This window comes from Penaeus chinensis, chromosome 12, assembly GCF_019202785.1.
Source record: "Penaeus chinensis breed Huanghai No. 1 chromosome 12, ASM1920278v2, whole genome shotgun sequence".
In the NCBI taxonomy this organism is placed as follows: Eukaryota; Metazoa; Arthropoda; class Malacostraca; order Decapoda; family Penaeidae; genus Penaeus; species Penaeus chinensis.
In genome coordinates this window covers 24,731,480-24,743,979 of record NC_061830.1, presented here as the reverse complement: position 1 = coordinate 24,743,979, position 12,500 = coordinate 24,731,480, and the positions used below count along the sequence as shown (strand labels likewise).

At 41.6% G+C, this 12,500-nt stretch overlaps 1 protein-coding gene across 1 annotated transcript in view; it reads right to left on the bottom strand.

The window, feature by feature from the left end:
* LOC125030924 (AP-4 complex accessory subunit Tepsin-like) overlaps positions 1-12,500 on the bottom strand; it is a 29,876-nt gene that overhangs the window by 10,048 nt on the left and 7,328 nt on the right. Inside the window, exons 2-3 of the mRNA XM_047621295.1 lie at positions 3,740-3,812; positions 2,304-2,395 (exon numbers count right to left, since the gene is read on the bottom strand). Coding sequence (XP_047477251.1) covers positions 2,304-2,395; positions 3,740-3,812 — 165 coding nt within the window. The remainder of the gene's footprint in view (positions 1-2,303; positions 2,396-3,739; positions 3,813-12,500) is intronic.

Genomic DNA, 12,500 nt, shown 5'->3' with positions numbered 1-12,500 from the left:
ATCCAAGTAATGGCGTTGATCCTACCTAATTTAAGATTAATTTTAGAGACTAAGTTGACGAGAATGGCATAACACACAAATCATCTAAAAATAACAGTGTAGAAATATATGATTCTATGAGAGTAAACATCAACGCCAATCCGACCACTTATGAGAGGATGGAGGGTAGGAGAGGAAAATCAAACAGGGCAACAGCATATGGAGAACTTGTATGGCCAAGAGGTGGAGGCAGACATGGACCGTCTCCCTGCACACATCAAGTCGAGCAACAAAGGCTGTGAAGAAACAAGGGAACCTACTGGCCAGCAGCGGCCATTCCCCAGGAGGTGACAAAGAGAGAACACGAGATGTCGTAGAGAAAGGAAGGATGAAAATACAAAGCAGGGAAAGAAGAAAAAAGAACGAAAGAAAATATCATATCCCCCTCCTATGCCTTCTTATATGAACCTTCTAGAGCCCAAATCCACTACTCCTGGCTTCAAGGAATTCTTAAAGCTCAGGAGGAGAGGGATGTGGAAGAAACGAAGCAAGGGCATGCACACAAGAGGGAAGGAAGAAGAGAGAGAAGAGGGGACAGCGAACGCTCCCTCATTTTAACTTTCTTCCATAAGAACACAAATATCCCCTTAAAAGGGAGATAATTGCAGAAAATAAGACGGAGTGAAACAGAACGGGAAGACTCCCCTCCCCCCAAGGGAAAATGTACATGAAGAGACACTTTAGGAACGACGTAACACTCTCTGGTGTTGATCTCAGACTGCAAACCATCATAAAGAACTGTCGGAAGAATGGCCTGCGCCTGGCTCTCCTTATTCCCTCGGTAGCATGCACAGCTTAGATCCCTTTGCTCCCTGGAAGGCATGCATAGCCCTGACTAAAGGGTAGAGAGAGGCTATCTAACTTGCAGTTTCACAATGCTGCAGCTGAAATGTGGTATAAGGACTAGGAGTTAGCAAGTGGAACCTTCGTCTGATGCCCTGTGCAGCTCTGGCAGCTTCATGTTGTACTTGGGTGAATTATGCTATGTTCATGCCAGCCAACTAGGCATACCAGGCTTTTGCGTCAGACCGTGCGAAGAAACTGTGTGTGCGAGCGTGTTTTGTTTGTTTGTTTGTTTGTTTGTTTGTGTGTGTGTGTGTGTGTACTGACAAAAGACATTATATATGTCTGTGTAGGTGTGTGTGTGTGTAAGTGTGTGTGTGTTTGTAGGTGTAGTATATATATATATATATAATGAATATATATTATATATCATATATATATATATATATATATATATATGTGTGTGTGTGTGTGTGTATGTGTGTGAGTATGTGTGTGAGTATGTGTGTTTTTGTGAGTGAGTGAGTGAGTGAGTGAGTGAGTGAGTGAGTGAGTGAGTGAGTGAGTGAGTGAGTGAGTGAGTGAGTGAGTGTGTGTGAGTGTGGTACTGTGTGTGTGTGTGTGTGTGTGTGTGTGTGTGTGTGTGTGTGTGTGTGTGTGTGTGTAGGTGTGTGTGAGTAGGTGTGTGTAGGTGTGTGTGTGTGTGTAGGTGTGTGTGAGTAGGTGTGTGTAGGTGTGTGTGTGTGTGTGTGTGTGTGTGTGTGTGTGTGTGTGTGTGTGTGTGTGTGTGTGTAGGTGTGTGTGTAGGTGTGTGTGTAGGTGTGTGTGTAGGTAGGTGTGTAGGTGTGTGTGTGTGTGTAGGTGTGTGTGTGTGTGTAGGTGTGTGTGTGTGTGTGTAGGTGTGTGTGTGTGTAGGTGTGTGTGTGAGTGTGTAGGTGTGTGTGTGTGTGTGAGTGTGTAGGTGTGTGTGTGTGAGTGTGTAGGTGTGTGTGTGTGTAGGTGTGTAGGTGTGTGTGTGTGTAGGTGTGGGTGTGTGTGTGTGTGTGTGTAGGTGTGTGTGTGTGTGTGTAGGTGTGTGTGTGTGTGTAGGTGTGTGTGTGTGTGTGTAGGTGTGTGTGTAGGTGTGTGTGTGTGTGTAGGTGTCTGTGTGTGTGTAGGTGTCTATGTGTGTTCGCGCATGCCTGGGTGTGTGTGTGTGAGCGAGAGTGAGCGAGCGAGCGAGTGAGTAAGTAAGTAAGTAAGTAAGTAAGTAAGTAAGTATGTAAGTAAGTAAGTAAGTGAGTGAGTGAGTGAGTGAGTGAGTAAGTGAGTGAGTGATTGAGTGAGTGAGTGAGTGAGTGAGTGAGTGAGCGAGTGAGTGAGTGAGTGAGTGAGTGAGTGAGTGAGTGCGTGCCTGTCCATGGCGCCACTCCTCAAACCATTACCCTTTAGTTTGGCGCAGAGAACCAGAATATTCTCAGCTTTGTACACATTCATCTCACCTTCTGCTTCCCAGGCCAAGACGATATCTGGAGACGAGCTATCAGGAAATCTACCAAGTGGTGTCTGTGACCTTGAGATTGATGGCTCAACTCTACAGCAAAGTTAAGAAAGAATGCAATGGAACTTAACAATCATTACACATACCCTATGATTGCTTTTCAATTTCAAATATGTAGATTTTATGGAATGATTTCAAGTTTCACAACTTATTTTACCTCACTAACACATTCAAATTATGGTTAAATATTATTGTATAATGATAAATCGGGGGGATTCTTATTGACGTATGAAATCACGGTGAAAACTCGATAAAAAAAAAAATAATAAACTTACACTTTGCTGAATACCTCACTTTCATGAAAACTTAAAAAAAATGTTTTTGTCTCAACACATAGCATGGTGAGTAGATACCTTTGAGAAGACAACACCTTTTCTTCTTCCGGGGGTAATCGCTCAGCACTGTTACAATCTGACCGGCTGGGACATTTTTTTTTCATCTAAGGGTGTCAGACCAATGGCCCGCAAGCCAAACGTGGCCCTCGGGATTGTCTTAAATGACCCTCGCGATGACAAATAGAATTATCAGCCCGTGAAGTATGGCCGTCAAGGAGGACAGCATGTTTAAAAGCTAAAATAAAATTGTACAATAAACCCTAGCAGCCGATGACCAATGCATGTACATCTACACTTTATTACCATTAGTCTTACAATTTGAAATCTAATAAGTAATATAAAATTTACATACATGTACTTAATATCAGACAATTTTCTTTTCTTTTTAATTACGTAAACCCAAGAAACCCGGTATGTACATTTCTAGGCCCTCAGGATGATAGCTGAAAATTAAACTGACCATCAAAGATGGTTTGTAGTAACCTTATAATTTATCATACACAGTTAAATATGGGTTTAATCCTGTGGAAAAAAGTGCTTAAAGGATTTAGAAGGTAGTAAACCATTCAAGGGAAAGATTTTGCTTTAATGAAGCAAAGACATTTACTATCCGTTGATACAAATAAATAAATAAATAAATATGAGCATTACTTTTGTTAATTATTATATATAGCCTATTTTCTACATACAAATCACGAGTATACAATGAATAAATAAAACACTGTGTGTCGATATGCTAAAACCTATTAAAATTAAAAACAAAAACTCAACATCGCCTTCACTGTTCCTCCCTTTCATCTCAAATACACCGATTCTGATGACAAATGACAAGAGATAATGCTGTGACACAGTTCCATGCCTTTTACAAGCAGGAAATCTACCCTTTAAATATGATGAAAGTATGTGCTGTTGTTCTTTCGACATACGGATACAGTAGGCAGACTGGGGCTCTGTCCATGCGGCTAGTACCCGCAAAGTTTAAACCCCCAGTAGCCTTGTAGAAATATCAAAACTAAACAGCATTCCATTGTAAAAAGGATACTGATGATATCTTCGAAGAGGTATCCTGGAGTCGGGGTATCATTGTCAATGGTTGCTTTGTTCAGCATTGGATACTGGAAAAAGAAAAAAAAAAATGCATTACTAATACAGTAACCGTTTCCGTAACTCATGACCACAATCACATGATATAAACCCTGGAGCAGAGAGGTTTATCTATATGGAAGGGGGAAAATTTATGCTGACAAAAATTGGTGACAAAACGTTGCTTGTGATAGTTTAAAATAAGTAAATCGGTTGATTTCCTTACTCGAACGTTTCTATAACTTCGTATTTCAGCAATTTTAAAACATTTTCTACATCCTCTGAGAACGAACTTTTCCTATCAGCTCAACAAACTTACTGACGTGCGTTCAAAGCCCGCACCGCCAGTGGATGGTAAACCTGGCCATTCCTTGCATACAGGGATAGCACTATAAATTGACAGTCACAATTTGACTGAGTCAAGCTGACCACTTCGTATTTCAGCAATTTTAAAACATTTTCTACATCCTCTGAGAACGAACTTTTCCTATCAGCTCAACAAACTTACTGACGTGCGTTCAAAGCCCGCACCGCCAGTGGATGGTAAACCTGGCCATTCCTTGCATACAGGGATAGCACTATAAATTGACAGTCACAATTTGACTGAAGTCGCAAGAAGCCTGACACATCAAACTCTAATTATTATTATATATAAACATATATATATATGCATATATATACACACATATATGTCTATGTATATATACACACACATATGTACATATATACACACATATGTACATATATACATGTGTATATATATACATATACATATGTATACATATACATATATATGTATATATGAATATATATTGTCAGGTTTTTCAATCAGGGATCAGACAGGGTAAGTTGCAAAAGTATGGGCTAGCTCAACAATCCTTTATTCACGTAATGGTGATGTATGTGTCATATAAGAATAATACTGAAACAAAAGTATGATCATTGTGCTTAAAGATCAAGCTCCTTCGTTTCCTGCAGGAAACGAAGGAGCCTTAAAGATGGGAGGAATGAATCCTGAAGATAGCAATCAAAATGTTGCTACTTAGCTTCTGTTTATTTGCAGCTGATGACATCACACCCACAGGTCGTGGGGCTTTACGAATGTCGAAAGGGCTCCTACAGCCTTAAAACGGATATAAAACAACAGTTTCGTAACGCCGAACGTTAGTCACTGCATGTTTATGTATGTATATATACATATATCTGCACATATATACATACATATGTATTTATATGAGTATATTTCTACATCTGTATATACATATGTATATATACATATGTATTTGAATAAATACATATGCACACATATGTACATATACATACTTATATGTACATATTATATATGCATATGTACACATACATATGTGTGTATGAATATATGTATATGTAAATATACGTTGTCAGGCTCTTCAGTAAGGGATCAGACAGGGTAAGTCACAAATGCATGGGGTAGCTTGTGCACTGTGTAGATGGGAGTCCTGGAGGTTGAGTGATGCCGTGCATGAGTACGGCCTGCGGCTAGTAACATGCCTCTTTAGCCCCTTATTCCAGCAAGACAGGAGGCTTGACCTTGGCCCCGGTCTGGTCAATTGATTGTTCTCCCTTGGGAGGTCACCGAGTCATTGGCCTCACACAGGTCCTACGACTGCTGGTCATAATGGATAGTGGCTATGTTGACTTTCTCACCAATCATGTAACCAGTAGAAAATGAGCTGTAATATACAGTGATCCAAAACAACTTAGACCTGAGACAGATTCTGAGGGAGTGTCTGGATACTCTTCGCATTTCCCACAGTTTAAGGTTCCCTCTTAACCTGAAGGCTTCAATAATGCCAGAGATCAAGGCATGATCATTGTGCTTAAAGATCAAGCGGAGAGGGCTGTCACGGTCACCATGACAGCTATGACCCAGACTGTTGCGTCCCTGAAGAGAAGGAAACTGGACACAGCGAAACCAGCTTCTACTCCACCTCAGGGTGAGACTCCCCTCCCCACTCCAATCCTGGCTAATCCCTCACAGGCAGAGCTAAAACAGGCTGAATCTGTGCTGTCAGTTGACCCTGGTAAGGCCACCAGAGACCAAGATCACACAGGCAAAGCCTGAAAATAGAAAAGCAATGCCAACAAAAGTCAGAACTACCAAAGGTTCTACACCTCCCAGCAGACTCTTAGCTAGCCTGACAAACTCTGAAACAGATAATCATTCAATCAACAAGGACTTCACAAGGGGGATATCAGTCTCCAAAATGTCAGATACCACCACTGTTGGTGAATCTGCCTCTGAATCCGAATACATCGATGCTATTAATGACACAAATGTAATTGACACATCATAGCACACAATCTAAGCATACTACATCTACGGTTTTAATACAAGAAATACTATTCTCCACGCAATAGTGCAATTCAGAACACATTAACAGAGAGGACTGTTCAGTTCTCAGGGTATAATGTCTTCATGTTGCCAAGCACAGCTGATCACCTTGGCCAGAGTAACTATCCCCTGTTCTGCAATGGCCTATGCAACTCACTGTGGAGATGATGTTGAACTTTTTGCCAATGGGATCCTCCTGGCAGTGGGGGAGGGGGGGCTAAGCTGCACAATGTGTAAAGCAGACCAGGATATAGCAGCTTAGACATCAGCAAGGTCTGTGCTACTGCAGCACAAGACCGTGCAATCATAAGGGGAGACTTCAATGCACACCACCCCATCCTGGCTCCCTCTGAGATCACTCTCCTCAATACCAAAAAGACAACACATGTCAAGGGAGGGGTCCAAGACCTCACCTATGCCACTATGGTCCTGGTGGAGAGAATCAGTTGGTGTGTCGATGAAACTGTTAGTGAAAAACAGACAAGGTCAACTGGCAAGCCTTTCACAGTGCCTTGGCTCACTGTCTTAGCTACAATGAACCCCTACAGAATGAAAACGTGTATGTGCTTGAGACCAATACCAAAAATCAAGCAACCTCACAGACCATACCTAAATCTCGGCTTTGGTTCAGGAGTTACAAAGATGAGTTAAAGGAGGCAACCACAGAGTGAACATGTGCAGAAAACAATTCCAAAGAAAAGAAAACAAAAATCTTGTCCTCCTAAAGAAGTTGTAAGGGATGCCAAAGAAACTGACAAGAGAGTCTGGCAGGAATGGTGTGAGTCCTTTAGCCACTAGACCACCCTTACAGAGCTGTGGCACTTGGTCAGGCAAGCTACCAGCCACTCAGTCCCAAGGTACACACATCATAACACTAAACTAGAGGCAAACAGGCTGATGCATGAGTTCTCTGCAAGAACAAGTAACAGTCTGCCAGCTGAATTGGGCAACCCATGAAGCCCTACAACTAGGCACATTTACTCTAATTAGAGACAGAGCAACTGAACATGATAACTCAGATGTTATGAAAAAAACAGTTCTCACTCAGCCCCAGGCTCTGATGGGATCTCCTACCCTTTCATCTCCCACCTAGACTGGCAGGTGAGCTTGCATTCTTGCAACTCATCAACAAGTCCTGGGTAACTTCCACTCTACCCCAGAGTTGGAAGAGGGCTGACACAGTTCCCATCTCAAAACCAAAGGAGCCAGGGAGCTGTTGCCCCATATCTTTCCTCAGTTGTCTGGACAAGATGGCCCAGAGGATGGTACTACACCGGCTCCAATGAGCACAGCACAAAGCATAGCCATGCTCCTAAGCACAACCAGCACTGTCACATACCTAGACCTGGAGAAGGCTTTAGAACTAGCAAGTCTTCTTGGTATTCAGGAGACTCTGATTCAGGGAATCAGAGGAAAGCTCTTGGTCTGGATAAGTGACTATTTCATGAACGGAACAGCCAAAATCAGATTGCAAGGTCACCTATCACAGAATATGCCACTATAACAAGTAATGCCTCAGGGTGAGGTACTCATTCTAGCCTTTTTCTACACCCTAATGCCCTGTATCCTCAACATACACCTCCAAGTGGGGCATAAGATCATCTATGCAGACAATCTTGGAATCATCTCCACTGGACCACGCCTAAGAAGAGCCCATTGCTGTCTCAACCTTCTATCTAAGGAGTGCTATAGGACAAGACTAAAGACAATATTCAAGGTACAAGTCTGTGACTGGACCTCCGGTAATGTGTTGGCCTCTCATCCAAGGGGTCAGTGGTTTGTATCCTGCCTAGGTGCGAAAAGTTTCAACTGTTGCTTGGAAGTTACTGCCGTGGCTGTGACTAAGCTCAGTCGCGTCAGTACCAACTGCCAAACATTGATCAAGTCAGCACAGCCAGGCTCCCTTCATAGGCAAATCCCGGGCAAGGCTCGACTGTGCATATGTGACTTAACACTCCATTTTCTTATGATAATCATCCAGGATGAATATCATTTACAAAACATCTTGGGCACAGAGACTGCCAGGTGCACCATTGGCTTTGTCTGGCAAGTGTGCTTTGCTGAAGAAATTTTTGAGTGACTGTCCTTGGATCTAAAAGTCCTGCAGGTGCATGGCCTGCCACATGATCCTTGCATTCCTGAATTTGTCCATGTCTGATGTTTCAGTGTACAAGATGTATGGACTGTAGTGATTGGGGAGTCTAAAATTAGCTAAATTATTCAACAACGATTTGAGAGTGTAATATGCTGCTTCTTAAGGATCCTCCCATCTCACTATATTTGGATGTACCCTCTAGGTCAGATTGGACAGGGAGGCAGCAATGCTAGTTGGGTATATACTACTTATGGTTTTCTGTCAAGCCAAGAGATGGCCAGACTTCTATCTTTGTCTTTGGACGGGGTGACTGTCTAATCTTCACCAGATTATCTTCTAATAGTCCCATAGATCCACCAGAGAGCACATGCTCGATGAATTCCCCCATTAGTAGCCAGAATGTATTTAAATGGCCAGACCATCATCCAGCTGAACTGATACTACTGATAAGTTCCCCCGGAAGCTGAAGATTTATTAATGTTTGTTGAAATGTTTTTGCCACATCAACATCTAAGGTCATTAGCGGCATATTTAAAATATAGCGTGAGGCTTAGGGCCAAAGCCACAGGTAAAGAAGTAGCAAGAAAGGGTGAAAAGGGTTGAGAAGGGGAGCTGATGGGGCATAGTATAAGGTAAAGGTTGTTAGAAGGGGAAGGAATTAAGAGAATAGGGAGCATTATGATAAAAGTTTTGTGGCGAAGATAAGGGGACAGAAGGAAAAGTAAATGAGGCCATACAAAATTAGTTGAAGCGAATGCTGAGGTCCAAGGCAGGGGTATCCCCCACATTGGGCCTCAGTCGCCGTCTCCTGAGCCCCCAATTACAACTACGAGCAAGGGATTGGGGAGGGGGGAGGGGGAAGAAGCTGAAGATGCTGATCCCAAGTGGTTAAGTGGACAATGGTGTCATCTATGTAACTATCAGCTCCACTTATATCTTTAGGGAGAATCTTGCTAGCCCACACAAGGGTTGCTCCAGCATTCATAATCCCAAATTATTTCATGATCAACTTAATTGGATTTTTTTTTTTTCTCTTCCAAGGAAATAAACCTAGTTAAACTTTAGTGAAGTCTACATATTTTTTTCCTGAAACTTCCTTATTAAGGGTAGGTGTGAGTAGCTTTCCAGGTAGTTGTACATTAAGGAAAACTAAACCGGGCTTAGTAAAATACATTTTTCATTGATATAGTCCGAGATTTACATTTATTTTACATTAACGAATATAAGATTTCTTTATGAAATGAATGATGTCAGTTTTATAAATCATACAGCAAATTCAATATCTTTACCACCATTCTTTAATACAAGCCGCAATTTGTCACTACAACTTTAGCAAGCACTTGTAGCAGATATTGTTGCATGGCTTAACCCAATCGCCCTGTATGGCAAGAATACATGCCATGCCCAATGTACTACAAGTTTAGTCACCAAGATGTCAGTTATTAGTCCTACACATCTCACCTGTTTACCCTTTTGGAAAGGGCCTTTTACAATATTCCATAGTCTTAAATGTTATCGAAACTTTAATAACGATCTAATAATCATAACATCAATAACAATAACAGTATCAATGTCAAATCTATTCAAACGAAAAATACATTTTCCCGCCAATTCAAGGAATGGGGAAATCAAGATCGGTCACTAGGACTACTGACAGACTCCTTGCCGGCTGAGCACATGTGGAGCCATCTGTATGTAACAATATTAAAAAAAAAAAAAAAAATACAGGGGACAGAACATAAATCCGGGGTGAATGAGTTAATATTTGACAATTATTATCTATTTATTTATCAATAAAACTGTAGTTCCATGCTCAAAATATTATTATAGTACTTCCGGAGTACGCCAACTGGCTGGTGAGAATTTTTCTGTAACTCATGGTGGCATCAATGATCTTGGCTACAACTGCTCATAAAGTAATCATAGGCAATAATCTGACTGCTGGACAGATTACTTCCTTTATACATAGCAAGCGCTTGATCTGTAACTGAATGAACAGGTGTCATGCAACTGCTACCACTACTTTGTGTTCCATGTAAAAAGACAGTTTTCCATAAAAGAGACAAGTAAGAAAAAAATATTACACACTTGTGTGTGTGTGTGTGTGTGTGTGTGTGTGTGTGTATATGTATGTAAATGTATATATACATAAATATACTACCTCACACATGTATATATATATATACACATTATATATATATATATATATATATATATATATATATAATGTGTATATATATGTATGTAAATGTATATATACATAAATATACTACCTCACACATGTATATATATACACATTATATATATATATATATATATATATATATATATATATATATAATGTGTATATATATATATATTTGTTACAAAAGTGTATGATTGGTTGCCCCTACTACCGAGGGAACTGAAGCGGCTGAGAGTTGAGGGCTGTTCTCTCAGAGGCGAGAAGACCACAATCAGTGTGGGTAGCTACACCAATTACTGATCGGGCCGCAACGATGGTCACCATTTCCAGGGAGTAACAATATCCCTCTCCGGCAGACTTAAGCCTTCAGTAGTAGAGGTCACTCCAGTTGATGACCGTATAATGGTATTGAGACTGAAGCTTAAATTTCGCTTCATGTCTCTTACTGCTGTCCTCAGCGAGATATTCGCAATGTTCTGGGTGACTTCAACACAGTATCTCGCTATGATCGAGCTGGCTCTGAGATGTCTGTTGGTCCTCATGGCTCAGGAGCTAATGCTGGCAGCAGGAACAGCTTCCTTATCTAGGACTTTGCAAGGTCCTGGAAACCAAGGATTTCTGGCTCTCAGTTCTTGGCGCTCTGATCCACATCATTGGACTTGTTACAGAGATGAAGGTAATGTGGCTAAGGAGATTGACCATATCCTCATTAACACTTGTTGGAGGATCATCCAGAAATGTAGTGTAAATTGGAGTGCTGAATTCTGAGGTAATGATCATAGATTAGTTATGGCTATCCTCAGAGTTCCCTTCAAAACTCCCCATCATTCCAATGACATGGGGTTAAAAACAGCCTGTAGTTGTTATGAAATCCATTTCATTTAAATCATTATACCAGAGTCGGATACACAAGGAATTAAGGAGTCGCAGTCAAAGTCGGGTGTTCTGAGTGCCGACTCCACAGCCCTGGTTTCCTGAGGCTATGGTTGTTTTGCAGCATGCAAAGACCTGACGGACCATGTACTACGTTGGGACACATTCAGGCGTGAAACGTTCTATGCAGCTCAAGAATCAATTGGTGAATGACTAAGAGCAAAACCGAATTCCATCTTGCAGGAGAAACTGGAAGCCACAGATGCTTGTCATGCAGCTCATCTGACAGGGGATCATGACTTGCATCATTTCCTGGTGTGTTGGACTAGGTCACTGATGAGAAGGGACAAGGAATAATTTATCAGGAATCTTGCAGAGGTCACAGGCCATTTCTTGGTAAATTACCTTCATCCTGCCTACCTAGCCCTGAGAAAACTTAACTCCAAGCCCTCCTTGCAGATTACTGCAGTCTACTCTGTAAGTGGCCAGATCGTCTCAGATCCTTTTCAGGTACAGGAGTGTTGTTGGGCTGAGTATTTAGAGCAGTTGTACCAGGTTGATCAACCAACAATGGATGCGGGTAGTGTTGAGATTCCTTTGCCTGACCCACCCCCTTAACTGAAGTTAAGGGGGCATCCCAGCTGAATTATAAAAGGCTAGTATGGAACCTATGGCGAGGGGCTAGGATGCTGTCCTGTCTGTCATCTGGCAGACTGGTACCATTCCTCCGAAGTGCTGAGGGGTTTGGTCATCTCTCCAGAAAGGGAAAGGGGGTTGATTACCAAGGCATTACACTGCTCAGTATACCAGGTAAGGTTCTCGCTCACATCCTTCTAAAACAAATCAGGGAACACCAGCTGAGGCACCAAAGGCCAGAACAATCTGGATTAATTACTGCTAAGTCCATAATAGACTGTAACCTGGTGCTTTAAGTCATTGCAGAGTGCCGACATGAGTTTGGGCAAGGGTTGCCTACAGCTTACAACAACCTCAAAAAGGTGTTCAATACAGTGCATCACAAATCAATATGGGAGATCCTGAGACTAAGAGGAATCCCAACAAGGATTATTGGATTAATAGCAAGCCTGTATACTGGTACTGAAAGTGCTGTAAAGTGTGGTGGGAGCCTGTTCAATTTCTTTCAATTGTTTAGGAGTGAGGCAAGGCTCAGTTTTAACTGACAGTTATAACTG